Consider the following 18,521-nt stretch of genomic DNA (forward strand, 5'->3'; position numbering starts at 1 on the left):
GTAGTCAATCCTCAACATAAAAATTTCCATCAGAACCGGAAGAAGCAAAAAGCCATTTCTGACAACTCATACCGTGCAGAAAGCTTTTTAAAAACACCATAATCAAATCTCTTCCTTCCAACATACAAAAGGAGGTAAGTTTTAGCACTTCCTAAGTTAAAATCAGTTTATTTTTCAGCTTTTTTTTTTTTTAATATAAAATAACGTCACAGGTCTGCGCTTCACAAGGGGCTTACTAGAAAGAGATTCTATAAAGTATCCTTGAAATCTATGATCATGCAAATACAAAATCCAGAAACTGAAGAAGAGTCAGAGCTGCTGACACTTTGCTGCTTTTTCAGATGTCAAACCCTTCACTTGGGAAAGTTACAGCAGCCCTTGACGTTTCAAGTCTTCATAGGTCTTCTTGTTCACCACATTCCCACTGGAGTCCTCGTATTCCTCCTAGAATGAAGCGAACAGTTTAGAGACAGCTGCACACAGCCTGACTTAGGTTGTATTACAGTGTTCAAATTTTAGCTCCAGCTGCATCTACTGAGCAAAACCACCTTGCCAAGACCCTCCCTACACGAAGGTACGCAGTGGATCTACCAGCAAGCTCCAGACAAAGATCCTACCTAGACTGAGAATAATCACACGCTGTATTACAAAGCTACATTTCCCACCGCACTCCAGCCTTATCCAGTCACCCTTTATACTACTGAAAAACGTTTTGAGACAGAAGCTCAAGAAAAGGCACTAGTGTAAGTGAACACACTGCTCAGAACAGTTCCTTGCCCTTCTCACAAAACAAAGACAACGCTGGTGCTGTAAAGCAGCGTATTAAAAGATGCTTATGCAAAGAGATGGGCCTACCCTATCAGAAGGACTCTGCAATCCAGCACAAGAAGTGCTTTTCATGTATCACCAAAAGGCGCTGTACAACTAGCAGCGTAGGCTCCTGCCTAGCCCTCCAGCATGCAAGGGATTACCTTAAATTTTTTTCTGACAGTTATGCAAGACAAATGAGGAGTCCCAAGTACACAGGCCTAAAAATATCCAAATGCTCTGTAACATCTCACCTCTGTATCAGGCTGCCATCTCTCCGAAGCTTTCTGTAGTTTCAGCTTTGCCCACACTGTAAATACAAAGCCATACAGGATCTGAATGTTTCGGACAGAACTGGTCAATCTGAACATTCTTATCTCACACGTTCCCTGTTCTGTGCAAAGAAATGCCATCAAGACTTACGTGAGACCGCATCCTCAATCTGTGTGACGTTAGCAAAGTGTGCAGTGTTGGGAATGCCCAGGCATCTCATTCCATGCGCATGTCGCCACTCCTGGGGACAAGAGGTCAGTATATAAGATGGAATGCCACCTCACCCACAACGCCAGAGACTACAAGATCAAAATACAAATCTACCAGTCCTAAACAACACTACAGAAATATTTTTTCTGCGTTTTAGATGGTAACAAAACACTGGTAGTCAATAAACACTCTGCACCAGCCAGGACTGGATACTGGAATTAGTGTTCAAACAATAGGGGACTACAGAAATTGGCAGAAGAGATCTTCACGTACCCTGAATATACAGTTACGACATCATGGCCCTGCAGCATCATCGCAGACACACATTTTAGAAGTGGAGTAAGTGCAGCTCAGATGCCCCAGTGATTTACTAGTTACTTATTAGAAAGATTATCAGAATGTAGTACTGATGTTTTTGTAGCAAAACGTTACTTACCGCAAAGTGACGCTGAAAAGCTTTGGGCCCTCGGTAGGTATAGTTACCGCAAATCTCACAGTTGTAGTTGATGTTTAAACCATGTAATTTATATAACCAGTATGGGATTGGCTGAGAAGGGAAGACAAACAAAGATTAGGCTAAAGGGCAAGGCAGGTTCAAACAGAAGAGTAGCGTGGAGTCAGGTGAAATCTCCCACTCATCCAGCATTGACAGTTACCTTGCCATCCCAACCAAGAGGCAGATTTTTAGGATTATAAATGATTTCATTTTCTTCATCTTCACTCTCACTCTCACTGATCTGCTCTTCTTCCTCCTCCTCCCTCTCTTCCCCTGTCCGTGCTTGCTTACGTTGCACATTCTCATGAGTAAGATGTCTCTGTTCCTAGATGCAGGAAAAGAGAAAAAAATTGTTCACACAACAGCAACAAAATAAGGGCAAACGATGGCAATGCAAAACACTTCCCCAGCGTACAGAGAGAGAGAAATGGAAGACAGCGCTCTCATTTTGCTTTGCCTGACAACCTTAAAGCTTTTAGTGTAACATTTCTCGCCTCAAAAGAATTAAGAACTTGCACTACTATGGGCACTTCCAAGATGGCAAGCCAACAGCAGCAGCCACCATGCTAAAAGCAATTGCCCAAAACTGAAGCAAGGACTTAAGGCAAGTATCAACGCAGACAAAGTAAAAGCTTGCAATACCCAATAGCTTAGAGATAAAATAGAAACTCTCTACACTGATACGGTGCCTGGAAGGAAAATAAAACACAATAAAAAGGCAGGCTTCCTCAAAGGCAGCCTCTGTATTTGGCTTGGGATAGACACATGACATGCCTGTTCACAAAAGCTTGCAAATAACTAACGGAAACAAGAACTAACTCATCATATTCTACTTACTGACAGAAAAAGCTATCTGCTCGCATGCACTTTTAAACATTACGACTCTGGAAATATAACTGACTCTTCTGGACACACAGTCTGCGAAGGATGACCTTCCCATCACCACTATTGATGGGTCTGCAACTGAAAGCTCAAAGACAAAATAAAATTCTTACCCCAAGAACTTCTACATACTCATATATCTGAGCTTCCAGGAATGCAAGATCTTTATTTCTTTCAGTGTCTCTGGAAACAGATAAGGAAACTTTATTAAGACCATTCCAGAACTACAAACACCATGGGTACGCTGAGCTCCTAAGGGCACATTTGACATGGTAAGCAGGGAGAAAACAGAAACAAGCATTTAACAGCTCATTCAGCTGTGGGAGTCAGCTCTGCTGTCTCCCACCTGGTTCAGGACCATATTGTCTGACATGAAAGGCTTCTAATACTCTAGGAATCTCTCCATCACAACTACAAAGGAGTGATGTTTATAGTCACTTTTCATACAAGTGAAGGGGCTAATGCCCACCCAAGAATGATCTTTAAGAGCTCACCTTTTGCTTCCTTTTGTCTTCGGATTCTTAGCAAACAAGGAAGGATCAAGTGATTCTAGGGATTTGCCTTTAGTGCTAAAAAGTCTCTGAGCACGCTCTTCCAGAGTCCTGCGGAGAAGCAGGGAGGAGATGAGACCAGATCATAGTTTATATAGCCAAAAAAAAATTATTTGAATTCATGCAACGAAATTATAAATGTAGCTTTTAGGAGATCATGACATTTCCTATGATCTTTGTGTTCATTCTTTTGACCAAATTCTTCTACATAGGATACTTCAGTACAACACAGTGTTCAAAACTGTATATCGCAACATTCATTGACTGATTCTCACTGTGTTGTCTTTTTAAGCATCATAAGGTAATTCTTGTACAATAAAGAACACTAAACATATCCCACAAAGAAACGCAAGGCAGGACAACCTCAAAAACTGAAAAGAAAATTATAAAAATACTGTGTCTTACCCGCCACACTTTAGTCCCAGGGCCAATAAAGCTGATTTTAATCTGTCCAGCCCCAGAGACGCCAATTCCTATTCAATAAAGTAAATCACAGTAAGAGAGAAGCTATTTAAAAAAATACAATATGGGCGTACATCTGTTTTAACTCATCAAAAAGCGGGAAAAAAAAGAGTGAACGGTGTTAAGGAAAGGACTGTCAAAGGTGTGCCACTCCTCACCGAAGAAGTGACAAATGCGACAAATCTAACTAGATCCCTCAAGTTACAGCCCTCTAGTGGGAGAAATTAAATCATCAACGTGAAGTTTTATCCAGAGAGCGCAGAGCCAGAAATGAAAGCTCATAAAGTAAAATTATAGAAAAAACACAAACGGCTAAACTTCCACCTGCTCAAAATTTAGAGCTAGGTGCAGAGCACTGAAAACGTACCTCCCAAGAGGAAAATGCTGAGAGATCCAGGTGGGCTCCGGCATGAGTGAGCGCACTGCTGGTTTCTTTCTGCCAAGAAAAGACACATGCAAAATCTGTGTGACGCTGTAAGACTTGGTGCAACACAATATCCTAACCTCAAGAAAAGCAGTTCATTTCACACAGGGAAAAAAATATCTATCACTAAAGTGAGCAATGAAATAACAGAAAAGGTTCAAAGTAAACAAGCGTTTAAAAAGGTTAATTTTAAATTCAAGTTAGCTTCAAACTGCATCTTTGTGAAGCACAGCTATGCACCTTGCTATTAGACTTAACCTCAGTGATGACTTAACACTAACGATTCACAGAAAACCTATCACAAATACCGAAGCATTCACAAGGACTTAACGACTGCTCACCGGCCAACCAGGGAAAGTTCCATTATCCCACTTTTTCTCAAACTCAGTCTGAATTTTCCCAAAAAGTTCATTCTGGTCCAGCAACGGCTTCACTCGATCTGTGTACTCCTGTAGGTACTCAAGAAGCATTTCAAGGTACCTGCCAGAGTAATCATTAGCACAGACAATTCCGTATCAAATTAGTGATATAACGATATGAAAGTCACCAAGATTAGGATAGTTTTTAAGCACAGGATTTCTAGACGCAACAGCCACAATGATAAAGTAAAGTACCTCTACAGAGCGAGACCCCAATGGCTTTCCTTATTTTGTTATGCTTCACGTCTCCTCAGGGCATTACTACAGGTCAGTGACCCAATGAGCCATCGAGCTTAGCTGATGTAACTGTAATCTTAACAGCTGTACACTTCGGAAGCAAATTCCTTCTTATCAAGTGTCATAAATGAAGCAGGGAGGCAAAAAGGCTTACCTCTTATATTCAGCATTTTTTCTCTCTTTGGGAATATCAAAGAGTTGGTCAAATGTGGATAAGTAAGTGATGTAATCCAGTTTCTATGAACAAAAAAGTTTGAGTCAGACTTCATACAGATGCAGCCAAATCAACAACCAATTTCCAGTTACCAGACCAGGAGAAAAGCATCAGCTCATGCCTTTATTCTGGGTGGACTGCTTAGTGCTGGGGTTTTCCGTGTGCTTTCTAACACATGGCCTTAGATACCTGTCAGTACTTGGTAGCAAAAGACTGGATTTTTACAAGGCCATCATTAAATTAAGGACAGAGACAATAAATTGAAGAGAACAAGAAAGAAGAGTCATGAAGCAGCATTCAGAATTCGTATGTTGTCAAGCCGTACGTGCAAAAAATGCTTTGAAATAGCTGTTTGGAAATAAACTACTTTACATTTCAAAACAACAACAAGAAAATAAATAACCAATGAAATAAGCAAAGAAAAGAACCCTCAACCTTAAGCAGAGAAGACTAGAGATAGTTGAGTGCCCAGGCTCACGCAGCCACTTACCTCTGAGGATTTTAGGTTAATGTATTTGAGATAGCAATCGTGCAGATCCAAGTATCGTCCATACCCCTCCTCATCTGTGAACTCCACTAGATCTGTAGGAAAGAATATCAAGCACTTTATTATGACCTTAATATTCTCTTCTTGTTATACACGTGTTTTGGAACCTGAAAAGAATTAACTGTGTACTAATTAATGCTTGAGGAAGATATCTATAATGCAAGCGGAATACTTATTGACACAGAGAAGCAATCAGGCACCTGGGCAATACACCAGAACATTCCCCAAGAGGGGCACCATGATTGTGGAATATTCCAACGTGGCTACGGTTCAGAAGAATTTAAATGAAATAAGAAGAATTGTCAGAAGTAGCGTAGTAAAAGAGAAGTACAGCTCTGAAAGACTCAAGTTCAAACAGGTCACTAATTAATAACTGCCAAGCAAGCACGGTATTCTCACCCAAACTGGCCTCAGAAAAAAAAAAAAAATGTACGGACTTACTTTGAGCCTCTTCGCTCGGGTTGTCTCTGGCCTTCAACAGCTCCTCAAACTCCACTGACATTGGAACACAGATCTGCAAGAACAGACAGAAGTTACAGAAAAAAGTGATTACTTCACCTAACGTCCCAGAATAATTAATACAAAATCAAAACAGATTGTAAACGGTAACTGGAAAGGTATCCAAAGCGTTTCTGCAACACTATATTTGCACGAAGAAAGAAGCAGTACTACCCAGTCACCCTGACTTTAGTCAGCGTTAGACAGACAAGACTGAACGCTCAGCAGCAGGTGGCTCCCAAACTAACACCCAGCGTGCAGGGGACACGGTCAGCATCTCGCATTTTCTCCTACTCATACAGATCTCACAGGAGCTTATATAAAGCCTCCAAAGCACCATCTGTTCTTGAATATTTTCTTTTCTTGAATGACATTTTAATATACTTAATACTTATGCATTAAGTCAATTAAACAGAACAGCAACAAAAGTCTGTTTATTGTAGGGATGAGGTCCAACAGACCATAAATCGGCTATTCTTCTGAAGAAGTTAACTACTTACCTCATTTGGATGCTTCCGGTGAAACTCTTTAATTTGTTTCAGTCTGTTGTAGAACTCTGCAAATTCATTTGGTCCTGAAATGGCACTGAGCTCTTCCTTTCGTAAGCTAAGAGTTCATGAAAAAAAAAATCAGGTTACAAATGAAAAGGAGAACACGTTTACACTCCTAGAATTTTTTTCAAGGACCAGCGCCGCATTCTGATTACACAAAACCCCAGCGAGACTGACTGCAAAGCCTCACAAAGACAGTTTAGGCTGCTGGGCTTATGCTTGGGGGGGTCTGGGTCACACCTCTCACTGAAAACGCAGTAAACTCACAAACCTTTGAGGCAATTGACAGGTGGCCCAATCCAATGATATAATGAGAAGTTTATATCCTGCATAAACATATTTAACGTGAAGTCCGGGTCCTGCTCTAGCAGGTTTAGTGTCACCATGGTGCAGTGTCTCACGGAGCAGCATTACTCCTCGTGTGTCCACACCACATTCAGAGGAGCCCCCGCATTCCTCACCCACAAACCACGAGGCAAAACACACGGAGCAGCCACCTGCGTGGACGCACACCTCAGGCGTTCATCGCTCGTGCCGCCACTTACCCATCCTTGTCATCGTACAGGTCCCTCAGGTTGCCGCTCACTTCCATGTACCTCTAAAAAAAAAAAAAAAAAAGAAACCCCAGGATGAAACCGAGAGCGCCACGGGCGCCCAGCACCCGCTCCCTGGGGGCTGCTCTGGCAGAGAACCGGAGCCGGCGGCACTCACGTCCTGCATGGCCCGGGTCCGGTGGTCGGAGTTGATCTGGTCGCGGAGCTGCGGGCAGAGCGGCGGCGTTAGCGGGGCCCACACACGGCTGGCTGCCCCCCGGTCCCCCCTCCCCGCCCTCCCCCGCGGCCCCACGGGCGCACCGTGGACTTCTTGGTGAGCATCTCCTTCACCATCACGTCCATCAGCCGCTCCCGCTCCTCATGGTAGCGCCGCTGCTGCTCCAGGATCGTCTCCATCGTCCCTGCCCGCCCTGCGCTCCTCTTCCGGGCCCGCCGGCGCAACGCCGAAAGGCTCCGGCTCCGCCTTGGGCCTGGCGGAAAGGTTCCGGCCGGGCGGAAAGGTTCCGGCCCCCGGGGTCCCCGTGCACGGCAGCTAGACGGTTTTTTGACGTTGGGAGCCCTCCTGCTCCTGTCTGTGGGAGATCTGGGACATAGGATCACAGAATCCTAGAATCATGAGGGTTGGAAAAGCCCTCCAACATCATCTAGTCCAACCACCCCCTACCACCCCCATCACCCGCTAACCACGTCCCCAAGCCCCACGTCCAACCTCTCCTTGAACACCCCCAGGGACGGTGACGCCACCACCTCCCTGGGCAACCCGTCCCAACGCCTGACCGCTCTTTCTGAGAAGAAATGTCTCCTCATTTCCAGCCTGAGCCTCCCCTGGCACAACCTGAGGCCGTTCCCTCTGGTCCTATCCCTGGTTACCTGTGCGAAGAGGCCGACCCCAGCTCCCCACACCTCCCTTTCAGGCAGCTGCAGAGAGCAATGAGGTCTGCCCTGAGCCTCCTCTTCTCCAGACCAAACACCCCCAGTTCCCTCAGCCGCTCCTCACAGGACTTGTGCTCCAGGCCCTTCACCAGCCTCGTAGCCCTTCTCTGGGCATGCTGCAGGGCCTCGATGTCCTTCTTGTGCTGAGGGGCTCAAAGCTGAACACAGGACTCAAGGGAGGGCTGAGTGCCAACAAATCCTGCCCCAAATGCTGCCAGCAAGGCTGCTTTCCTCGTGTTGTGCACACACAGGTGCAGCCTGAAGCAGCCTTGAAGCCTCTCAGAAGCTCAGCACAGGTGTAAGCACCATGCCCACCCCGGCAGGACATGTGCACGAAGTCCCTTTGACCAGAGACAACCGCTGCCGAACCTCCTGGTGTCCCCACACGAAGGGGCAGCGCACACAGCCCCCTCCCCAGGGCCACCCTGCAGCTCTGCCACGGCAGCTTGTCTGTCAGCCCTATGTCCATGCACTGCCCTTCGTGTATTTACCCTGCCACCATGCCACGGAGCCCACACTGCAGAGACGGCAAGAAGTGGTGCTTGGAAAAGTCATGGCTTGAATTATCCTCCTCAAAATCACTGTGAGCGCTCCGAAGCTCTGCCCCTGCCTGTCCCTGGAGGCAGGAGGCAGCTCCTGGGCAGCGTCAGGGCTCGCCTGGAGATGGGGTGAGCATCGCGGGTGCCCCCAGGCAGGTGCGAGCCCATCCCTGCCCGCGGCCGGGACGAAAGCCTCCACAACCTGAGAGCAGCTGGGGCAGCGTTACACTCCTGTGAATCACAGTCCGAACGAGAACAGGCCTGAAGGAATGAAACGTGTCCGGTCCGGTATGCAGCCTCCCTCTCCATCTGCCTTCGGTCACAGTTCTTACTCTTACTACCCGGGGAACACAGGCTTCTGTGCCCGGCAGGCTTTCGGCAGCGTGACTGCACCCAAGTGACATGATCCTGGAGGAAGTCCTCCCGCAGAGGCCTCGGCTGCGACCTTCCAGTTTCACTTGGATTTTAATTACCCCCTTCAGATCCACCCTAAATGCCAAGGAGAGAGCGTGCCAGTGCTTTGCCCCCACTGCCAAATGCAAAGTTATAATTAAATTTTAACTCATAAATAAATTATTCATATTTTTTCTACCATGCATAATAAATTAGTTTAAGCCAAAAGAAACAACAAAAAAATCGGGCTTAATTATGACAGACAAACATGATCTTGCCCTGGGAACAGTCAATTAGCTGAGGCGAGAATGATCCTGATGGTAGGAATATTGTCTCTAATTACTCTCTTGCACTACAGGCTGCCCCTAAGTACGTCACTTCTTCCTCATGAATGCCTATCTAAAAATAAAAACGGAGATAAGATTCCGAACTTAGTGTTCTTCCCTTTCCCTTTGCATGAAACTTCTTCCCGGGAAAGGTAAGGAGCTGAAATCTAGAAAGGTTCCCCCCAGCCACACGGGTCTTTGTCGGGGGCTGCGGCACTGGGTGGGTGGGTGCAGAGGTGCCTGGCCCCTTCTCCTCAACCCCCAGTGGCAGCACCCTTGGGAGAAGGCAGGCTCTGGGATGAGCCGTGCTGGTGCTGGGAAAGCAGAGTCAGAGCAGCCGCTGTGCTTGGCGCTGATGGGGGGGACAGAGCAGGGACGATTTTCCTGCAAGGAGAGGTGGGATGGCGGGAGCAAACCTGGCTCTGTGAGCTTCTGCTGCCTCCCTACCTCCCCGGCCCTGTGCCGCGTGCCTGGAAGAAGGGACGGGAGCTGGGGAAGCACGCAGGATGCCTGCAGGGTCCAGCCCCACTGCAGCCACATCCCTACCCTCCAGCAACAGAGACAAAGGAGACCAAGACCAGCTCACCCTTTAGCACCGACTCTCCCACTACCCCAGGACCTGCAGCAGTGGCGAGGCCGTGCTGGCGCCATGACCCGACGCTGCCCGAACATGCACGCGGCTGGGAGAGGGGCGAACGCCAGCAGGCAGCTGGGAGCCGAAAAGTCTGCTTGGAAAGAGAGGGAACCAGCCCAAGGGCAGGGAAAATGAAGCTTGCAGCGAGCCTGAGCGGGAGCACGGGGCAGGAGCCGCTGCGTCCCTCTCTGGGGTGGCTGTGCCCATCGGGACGGTGCAGGAAAGCCCAGCTCTGGCACATGGATAAGGCCAGGGGCTCTTCCTGCACCCCCAGCGCTGCCTTGGGTTCCCAGCGAGGTTCCCTGCTCCCCCCCCCCCAGCCCCAGCACTGCTCGCCCGGCTGAATAATATTTTCATGCCTGTTTCAGACCCGCGCTCCGGGCGTCCCGGGGGACATTTGTGCATGACATCACCCTCCCCCTCCCGTAAATCAGGCACGGGGCCGTGCACAGCCATGACCCATTCATGACAGGGATAAAATCCAGATGTTCCAGCGCTACGTGCAGCTGGGTCATTTCCTTTTTTGGCTAAAAACGTGAGGCTCTTGAGGCTGACTGAAAGAGGAGCCCGGGGGCCCTTTGTACAGAAACCTTTTGTGGTTAATCCCTGGAAACAGCGCTGCAGAAACAAGGAGTTGCGGTGCTGCTGCTGCAGGACGGGCTCAGCTGGAAACCTCCAGGGCCTGAGCTGCTCGCTCCTTGTTTGAGGCTGAGCAGCAGCAAAACCAGAACCCAGCGGGGGTCACAGGGCAGCAACAGCTACAAAAATCTTACATGAAAAAAAAAATAATAAAAAAAACCAACACGAGCTGCCAGAGGTGATGTCTGCAGGAGCCGGGAGAGTGCACACGCAGAGCCAACGCCGTGGTCCCATCGCAGCACCCATGGGAGCTGCCGGCGCTGTGCCGGGGGATGGAGAGGAGCGCAGGGGGCCGTCGAGTCCGGAGGAAGCTGTGGCAGCTGTTAGTAAATGAAAAGGAATCTGCGGAAAATAGTTTCAGATGTTCGGGGAATAACTGGCTCCCCAGCTGATAAAAGTGAGTAATGAGCACACAGTGCTGCGGGGCAGGCTGCCAGGAGGAGACCGCTCACCCCAGCTGGAGACCGCAGCCACATCCCCAGCAAAGCCCCCCCTGAACCGGGAGCGTGGGGCGCGGGATGGGGAAGCTGCTCGGCGTAGTGGGGTACGATCCAGTGTCCTGGCTGCTGCTGAGCCCCACAGCCAGCCCTGGGACAGGACAGCCTGCCTGGACAGACAGCGGGCAGACAGACAGGCACCCCAGCGGGGTGAGGGAGCTGCCGTTCCTCTGTCCTGGCCCCCAGGGACTGGTACAGCTGATGTGGAGTGGGGAAGGGGAGGCAGGAGCACGGGGAGGGGGCAGCCCTGTCCCTCCGTGGGGTTAGGGATGAGGACAAGGATGAGCAGAGCTGCGGCACCCCGTCAGGCGGCCCTGCCCCTCGAGAAACACACGGGAGCGAGTGTCACTAAAACAGTTTATTATGGAAAGCCGTAGGAAACATACAGGAGGCTGAGGTTTAGGACACTTCCTTCTAGAGACTGCTCCAAGCACCTCAAAGTAGCAAACACACAAACTCTGATTTGCCTGCATCAAAGCTTTCAAACGAGGGTTCAACAGGGATCAGAATACAGAGTTAATAACACTTCAACATGCATAACTTTTTTTTTTTTTTACTCCTACGTGAATCCTGGGCAGGGGGGCTAGCCCCTTCATCCCGCAGCTGGTTACAAAATGACAGATATTCATGACAAAAGAGTACAAAAGGAGAAAAAAAAACAAAGAAAAACACAAGAAGATGCCTTCAGAGAAGCATGTGGCGGTCTAAGCGGGAAAGCAGGGCTGGGACAAGTAACCCTGAGCAGGACAGAGCAGGGGGGATGGCGACGAGGCAGGCACAAGCAGCCCCCTGCAGAGGGGCTCTGGGGGGGCCCCCGGGCCAGCCCAGCCACCGGGCAAGGATGGCAGAAGCCCCTGGGTGAGCTCAGGGCGTCCTGTTGTAGGCAGTTAGGACAAAGCAGGGGCTTGGAGACACAAAGCCCCTCCCCAGGAGCCCCGTGCACACCGCGGATGCTCAGCGCTGGCAAGAACAAGCTGGGGACACCGTGACAGATGGAGCCCTGCGTGTCCCTGGGGCTTGGCCAGACGTGCCTCGGGGACAACCAGTGGCTCGGACCCATGGGCTCCTGCTTGGGCACGGCTGGGGCAGGCAGGGGCTCGGGACAGAGCGCTCCAGACCTGTGAGCGCTGCCAGCTCCCTTTCCGCTCCTAAGTGAGCGCTCTGCCACCGAGCCACGCCGAGAAAAGGGCCTGGCACACAGGCAGCAAGGTGGCTACAGAGATCCAGAGGTGGATTTCATCGGGTGACATGCTCTGCTCCTGGCCATGCTCCACAGCCTTGGTGTCCCCAAACCTCCCAAAATAGGGCAGAGAGCCTTGCATGCGTGGGCCGTGCAGCGGCGCGGGGAAGGCTGTGCTGCAAAACCACCCAGGGCACAGGCTGAAGGGCCAAGCCGCGTGGACAGGGAGCTGCAGCCTTACAGCACGCAGAGCGAGGGGAGCACCCAGGGAAAAGAGAAGGCTCGGTGCTGTGCCAAGGGGAGCGAATGCATGCTGCCAGCGTGCAGACCCAGCAGCCCAGCGCTGAAGCCGCTGCTGCCGCCCTTTGCTCAGCTCGTGCCCGGTCAGACAGGAAGCGAAAGGAAAGAGTAAATAATGGGGGATCTTGAAGCTCCTTTTTTCAACTTTATTTAGCTTTGGCTCTGCACAGAGCCTTAGCATAGCATACTCTAGCCTTCAGGGAGGGGCACAAAGAACCTCCTGAGCACACCGCGGTTCGGGGGCAGCCCTCATCTCCTACGCCTTGTGCCCGGCCCCTGAAATGCTGTCAGGGGTATCTGGCACAAAGACCCTGAAGAATAGAAAAAGCCCCTGCCCCACGGTGTCGTCGGAGGCTCATAGGTCGCTGCTGCAGTCGCGGCACAGGATCTCATCATTGTCAGGGATAAAGCCCTTCCCGACCAGCGAGGTGTTACAGCGGGCGCAGTTAAAGCAATTATGGTGCCAGTGACGGTCCTCAAAGGAGACATATTTACCTCCACCAAAGCCTGTGGGAGGGACAGAGCACAACGTTAAAACCCCTGGGGACACTCGGACAAGCTGTCTGTATAGATGTGGGGTTTGGTTCATCTCCAAGCCAGCTGCACTCTGGTACCGAACACCCTGCAGAACTGAACACATCTGAAATATGGATCTCCACTCTCAGAGGGTGAAGAGGAGCAAAATGATTTCACTCCGGATTCTTCTGGGCTGCAGAAGTGCCTACAGACACCTGAGCAAGCTTGTGGGGTGGAGATGTGTGAGCAGCACATGGATGTGGGTGAGCTGCAGAGGGCAGCTTCACCCCAAGGAGCCCCCCCGGGAACAGCGCGGCTTGGCCACGTCCTGCCTGGAGGAAGCGCCCTGTCGCCAGGACCATCCCGCTCACCTGTGATGGGCTTTGTGCAGGCGCTGCACTTCTTGGCATAGAGGTTTCCAAAGCACTTGATGCAGTAGGGGTTGTCATCCTGGGAGGTGAACTGCTGGCCAGCCAGGGGGGTCTTGCAGCCCGTGCAGACGAAGCACTCCTTGTGCCACGGCTCGTCCCGGTAGGTCACTCCTCCCTTGGTCAGGGTCTGCAGGAAGAGAGAGTACAAGGGTGACACACGGGCACTGCCAGGCAGGAGGTGCTGTCAGCCAGGGTGCTGGCACCCGAACCTTTTTCTGATGGGGCTTGGAGAGGTTTGGTGCGCAGCCCGCGTGTCCCTGACACTGCTGGGGCTGAGCAGCCACTGACGGGCAGCAGCTGGGCCATCCAGGAGTCCCCTGTCCTCTCCTTCCAGCCAGGGGAGATGGGGACCCACCCCAGCACCCTCCCACCACCCCTTCATGGCAGAGACCACAGCCCTGGACCACAGGACGAGGGTTTCGGGCTGCCAGGCCAGCCGTACCTTTTTGCAGCGAGTGCAGCGAGGAGCAAACTTGCTCTCGTAGCAGGGGACACAGTAATAATCCTTCTGGTCTGGGATGAAGGATCGCGACCCGATGGGCTGCTGGCAGCTGCTGCATATGAAGCAGTGCTCGTGCCAGGTTTGTCCGTTGTACTCCAGCTTGCGGGACCCTGCGAGAAGAGCCGTGCTCAGAGAGGCAGGAGGGGGCACACGCGCTCACACTGAACACAGGAGGCTGTGCAGGACAAAACGGGGTCCTGCACACCACGGCAGAGGCAAATGGGGCCACACAGATGGCTGGCGAGGAGTCCCCAGGTCCAGTTGGCAGCCACGAGCAGAGGGAGGGCTGTGGCAACATGCCCCTTGCACCAGCACAGGCCAAGGCAGAGAAGCCTGTTGTAACCCATAGCTGAAGAGGGTGCCAAAATGGCCAAGCAAAGACACTCCTTTGCCTCGGGCTATCTGCAGAGACGCACCTTCAGCCATTCCTTCCTTTCTTGTCAGCACACATCAGAAAATGCCCAGGAAACCCTTTGTTATTTCCTCCCCGGCTCACTTCCCCATAAAAAAAAAGGGTAACAGACAGACAGGGCTGTGCTGATCGCATCTCGGCATCCTGCTGTCCTGCCAGACGGCGCCCAGCCTGTGCTGTGCTCTGACAGTGCAGCAGAAATCCGCCTCCCCCTTGCTGCCCCAGCGTTGGAGCCTGCAGCCCTGTCCAGTGCTGCTGGAACCGGGAGCAAACCGCAGCCCTGGCGCCTGCCCGCTCCTACCTGGCATGACCGTCTTCTCGCAGGCGATGCACTTGGAGGAGAACTCGCTGCAGTAGCAGTCGTTGCACAGCAGCTCCTCGTCCTGGCAGGTGAAGGGCTCGTCGGCCAGCGAGCGGTCACAGCGGAAGCAGCGGAAGCAGTGCTCGTGGTAGTGGCGATCCTCGTAGTACAGCTCCTGGGGAGGACAGCGAGGTGAGGGGGGGGGAGACAAGGAACCGGGGACCACGATGCTCAGCACGGGTCCTGTACTCACTCTGCAGTCGTGGCCGATGAGCTCTTTGCACTCGTCGCAGGTGTTGGCGAAGTGGGCGTCGTAGCAGGGGATGCAGTACGGGCCGTTGTCCATCTGGATGTACTTGCGCCCGTACAGGGACTCCTTGCAGTTGTCGCAGTCGAAGCACTCCGTCATGGTGCCGGTCTGGGGGCCTCCTTCACCTGCTGGGAGAAGGGCAGAGGCGCTCGCTCAGCACCGCCTCGCGCTGCCGGGACGTCCCTGCAGAGCCCTGATATCCCCATGGGACAAGGACCTCAAACCCTGCGTGTGGCCGACAACCGGCCGGCCGCTGTCGGGACAGGTCGGACACATTTCCAAAAACGCGCGCAGGCGCTCAGGGCCGAGGCTGAATCTGGCCCCAGGTTTCAGCTCGCGCTCAGCACCCGGAGCACGTAGGCACCGAGGCACCGCCCGGAGAAACCCAGACACGTGGGCAGGGGGTGAGCTTCCCGCTGCCCCTCTCCTTGCTGGGAAGCAAAGGGTAAAGGACGACCAAAACCAAAAGATTTTTTCTGCAGGAGAAGTTCTGATTTAGCACCCAGAGCGGGCCCACATGCACGCTGGGCACCGCTGTCACACCCGAGCCAGCCACCGTGAGGGAGAGCCGCCTCCCGGCCCCCTTTGGAGACCCCCGTGAGCTGCCAGCACGGCCCCGCACCACGGGCAGGATTCCTGGGGACGGCTCGCGGGCCGATGCTCCGCCTGATCTAGCTGTCAGCGTTTCCAGCGCTGGAACTTCTCCAGGACTTTTTACAGCTGCTCCGTGGGGAAGCAGAAATCGGGCACCCCGCGCCGTGCCCGGCTACGAAGCCACGTCCCAGCAAAGCTCTTTGCACATGTTGCTCCAGCTACAAACCCTCTTTAGGGAGCAGGCGCCGGGGAGGACGGGTGTTTTACAAGCCAGGGAGGCGCTCGGGCTTTGCAGGCAGCTCAGACACCGCGCGCTGCCCTGCTCTCCCCCTCGGACGAGCGGCGTGCAGAACGACCGCGCGCTCCTTGGAACACCCTTTCCAGAGCCAGAGCACCTTCCTGCTGCTTGCTTTAACCTGGTTATTCCTAAATATGGAATTCTCCGCTTGCAAATTCACACCCTTCTGCAATACCAGCTCGCTGTCAAGTGTAGACAAGCCCAGGGAATTACATCTGAGCAGTCAGCGGCAGAGCCGCACGCTGCAGCTTCCTCCAGGAACCCCCCCCCCCCCGGCTCCGAGAGGAGCTGCGTGGCCCCGTCTGCAGCCCCGTGCCCGGTGGGGCCGGCAGCTCCCCGCCACCCCGTGCCCCCCTCCCCGAGGTCTCCCCCGTGGCAGCGGCCGTCCCTTGATGCTGGGAGGCCCCCGCGGGGCAGGAGCCAATCCAGACAGCTCTGACTCAGGCAGCAAGCTCCCCAGCGCTATTCTTGGGCAAGTTCCACGGCTCCCAGCTGTTGTCAAGCCTGGTATGCGCTGATAGCGCTGCCGGGGAATAAATCTAGTGTTCCCACATGGCTACGTGACCAGCGGACGGGGAACAAAGTCCCCGTTCAGATGCTCTCGCTGCCCAGCTGCCGCCTGCCGTGGGAGCAGCTCCGCGGCCCCCAGCCTGCCCGGGCAGCTCCCAGTTTGGGACTGGGATGGGGCAGGCGCTCGGGGAGGTTTGCCCAAAGAAGCCCAGTGGGTGCCAGTGCCGGGGGTGGCCCCGTTGCCTCGGCTCTGCCCTCCCAGCACCCTCCCGTCACGGTGCCCACGCACGGGGGCAGCAGCTCCCGCGCCCCCCGGCCACGTCCCACCGCCGCCCCGCTTGCCTTCGCTCCCTGCAGCCACCCGGGACCTTTCTCGCTGGCGAAGAATGAAAATCGAATTACCACCCTCCTCCTCCCAGCCCTGCCGAGGAGAGGAACTTTCCAAGGTGTGTCTGTAATAAAAGGGCCTCTAATAAGCACTCCTGCCCTGGGAGCCGCGATACCGCCGGGGCTAGGAGCTACCGTGTTTGCTCAATGGGCTGTGCTATCTCCGTGGTCCTAAAACACGGGGGCAGAGGGCATCAAAAAACACCAGGGGAGGAAAAACAACTGGATGGGAGAAGCCTTGGGTTCTACCGGTGAGATGGACTCAGCCCCCGAGCGCTGCTGTCCCCAGCCTGGAGGCCGTCCTTCCCCGTCCCCAACCCCAAAGCAAGGCGCAGCATTTTGCTAAGGGCACTGGGGGCTCCCCCAGCCCCGACCCACCCTTTCGAGGCAGGTGCTGCTGCCCCAGAAGTGTCCCGGCCCCCAGCCCCGCACGTACCCTCGGCACCCAGTGCCACCCGGCAAGCCCCAGGCGAGCGGCGGGTACACAAATGCTGGCCCTGCAGCACGACCCCCGCTCCCCCCCGGCAGCTGAACGAGTGCTGTGACCAAAAGAGGGCTTAAAAACAAAAGTGACAGGACAGGAACATTTCAGTCCCAAATGCTGTTTGTCATCTGGGCTGCACTCAGTGCCAGCCCCTGCTCCGCCACCGCCAGCTGGCACCGCCGAGCCCCTGGCACCCACCAGTAGCACTGGGGCAGCGCCCTGGGTGCCACCCGGTGCTGCAGGGTGCACAGCACCGAGCAAACACAGAGGAGGGAGCAAAAACTGGGCAAACCTTCTGAAAATGATATTCCCGGTTAGCCCCTAAAGCATCGTCCGAAGCCACACCTTGCTGGCAGGACGCCTGCTGAAGCCCCTGAACTGGGAGAACTGGGTGCACTGGAAGCAAAGGGCTGCTCCGCAGGGTACTGCTGCCATCCAGCTCCTCTTGGGCTGTGCTCGCCCCTGCTTTGAGCAGATTCTCCCCAAAACCAGTCTGTCCCTCTCGGTCCCTGCTGTCCCGGCCACAGGGTCTGAGCAGGCTGGGGGCGCAGGGACCGGCAGCAGAGCCAGCGCTGAGCATCGCGTGGCTGAGGCTGCCGTGAGAGCACACGGGATCGGACTCCACGATGCCCTTTCCAGAGAATGAAGACCAGCCCCAGGAAGTTTGATCAGAGTTATTTGCGTTAGATAAGCTGCGAGGAAGCAATCTGTTTGCTCCCTTTGTTCTGGTCGCGCATGCACTGCCGGGCAGGGGTGTCAAACCCCTGCCCCACGCCAAAGCAAACTGCATCTTCACCCCCGCGGACTGCTGGGGACCAAGTTCACGGCGAAGGGGAAGGGGAGAGGAAAGAAAGAGAGCAAAGGAGTTGTAAAAAGCCCACGGTTCTTACAAAGGGGGAACTTGGAAACGGTCTCCTTTCATGAAGAAAAGAAGTGGAGTTTTTAAAATGTAGTTTAAAAAAAACAAAACACTTTAATTGATGCTCAGATTTAGCAGGCACTTCTAAATATAGGCAGTCACTATGCGTGCTAATTAGCGTTTGCTCATACTCTGCAGCCCGCACCACCCTGTAACCACTGGCAGCTAGGCTGACTCAGTGACGCCTTCCACTGCTAGCCAAGGAGTTGCCCAAAACGAGGGGATTCCAGCTGCAAAGGGAGCTTTTGTTTGCCTGTCGCAGGACAAGCGCGGTGCCTGCAGGACCAGGTC

General features: G+C 53.1%; 2 protein-coding genes and 1 long non-coding RNA gene across 6 annotated transcripts in view; 1 reads left to right on the forward strand and 2 right to left on the reverse strand.

Moving 5' to 3' along the window:
* Nucleotides 1-139: 139 nt before the first annotated feature.
* Nucleotides 140-7,585, reverse strand: SF3A3 (splicing factor 3a subunit 3). The gene is made up of 17 exons (XM_080567385.1): nt 7,426-7,585; nt 7,283-7,330; nt 7,117-7,169; nt 6,521-6,626; nt 5,964-6,036; nt 5,466-5,557; nt 4,916-4,998; nt 4,447-4,585; nt 4,049-4,117; nt 3,625-3,692; nt 3,163-3,270; nt 2,782-2,851; nt 1,947-2,111; nt 1,727-1,837; nt 1,231-1,321; nt 1,062-1,117; nt 140-444 (listed from the first exon to the last, which is right to left on the reverse strand). Exons 1-17 carry the CDS (start codon nt 7,519-7,521, stop codon nt 367-369), a joined length of 1,506 nt encoding a protein of 501 aa, XP_080423511.1. The 5' UTR covers nt 7,522-7,585; the 3' UTR covers nt 140-366.
* Nucleotides 7,586-7,591: 6 nt separating this feature from the next.
* LOC308182566 lies at nt 7,592-11,828 on the forward strand. The gene is made up of 2 exons (XR_013941886.1): nt 7,592-9,468; nt 9,870-11,828. It is a non-coding gene; the product is annotated as an uncharacterized lncRNA (long non-coding RNA).
* Nucleotides 11,430-18,521, reverse strand: part of FHL3 (four and a half LIM domains 3) — a gene marked incomplete at its 5' end in the record, with an annotated part of 28,918 nt that continues 21,826 nt past the window's right edge. For 3 of the 4 annotated variants that reach the window (XM_080567386.1, XM_080567388.1, XM_080567389.1), the window contains 5 exons: nt 11,430-13,073; nt 13,454-13,640; nt 13,956-14,125; nt 14,729-14,903; nt 14,982-15,166. In XM_080567386.1, the coding sequence (XP_080423512.1) occupies nt 12,922-13,073; nt 13,454-13,640; nt 13,956-14,125; nt 14,729-14,903; nt 14,982-15,166 (869 nt within the window). In that variant the 3' untranslated portion in view covers nt 11,430-12,921. The remainder of the gene's footprint in view (nt 13,074-13,453; nt 13,641-13,955; nt 14,126-14,728; nt 14,904-14,981; nt 15,167-18,521) is intronic. The other variant, XM_080567387.1, reaches the window with a different exon arrangement.

The sequence above is a fragment of the Anser brachyrhynchus genome (assembly GCF_964034855.1).
Source record: "Anser brachyrhynchus genome assembly, chromosome: 24".
Lineage (NCBI taxonomy): Eukaryota > Metazoa > Chordata > Aves > Anseriformes > Anatidae > Anser > Anser brachyrhynchus.

Excerpts from the sequence above, each read along its gene's own strand:
- SF3A3 (XM_080567385.1), bottom strand. The coding sequence starts at position 7,521 with ATGGAGACGATCCTGGAGCAGCAGCGGCGCTACCATGAGGAGCGGGAG. Across the intron at positions 3,271-3,624 it reads CTGGGACTAAAGTGTGGCGG|GACTCTGGAAGAGCGTGCTC; the intron begins GTAAGACACAGT and ends GCTTCTCCGCAG. Across the intron at positions 2,852-3,162 it reads AAGACAAAAGGAAGCAAAAG|AGACACTGAAAGAAATAAAG; the intron begins GTGAGCTCTTAA and ends ATCTGTTTCCAG.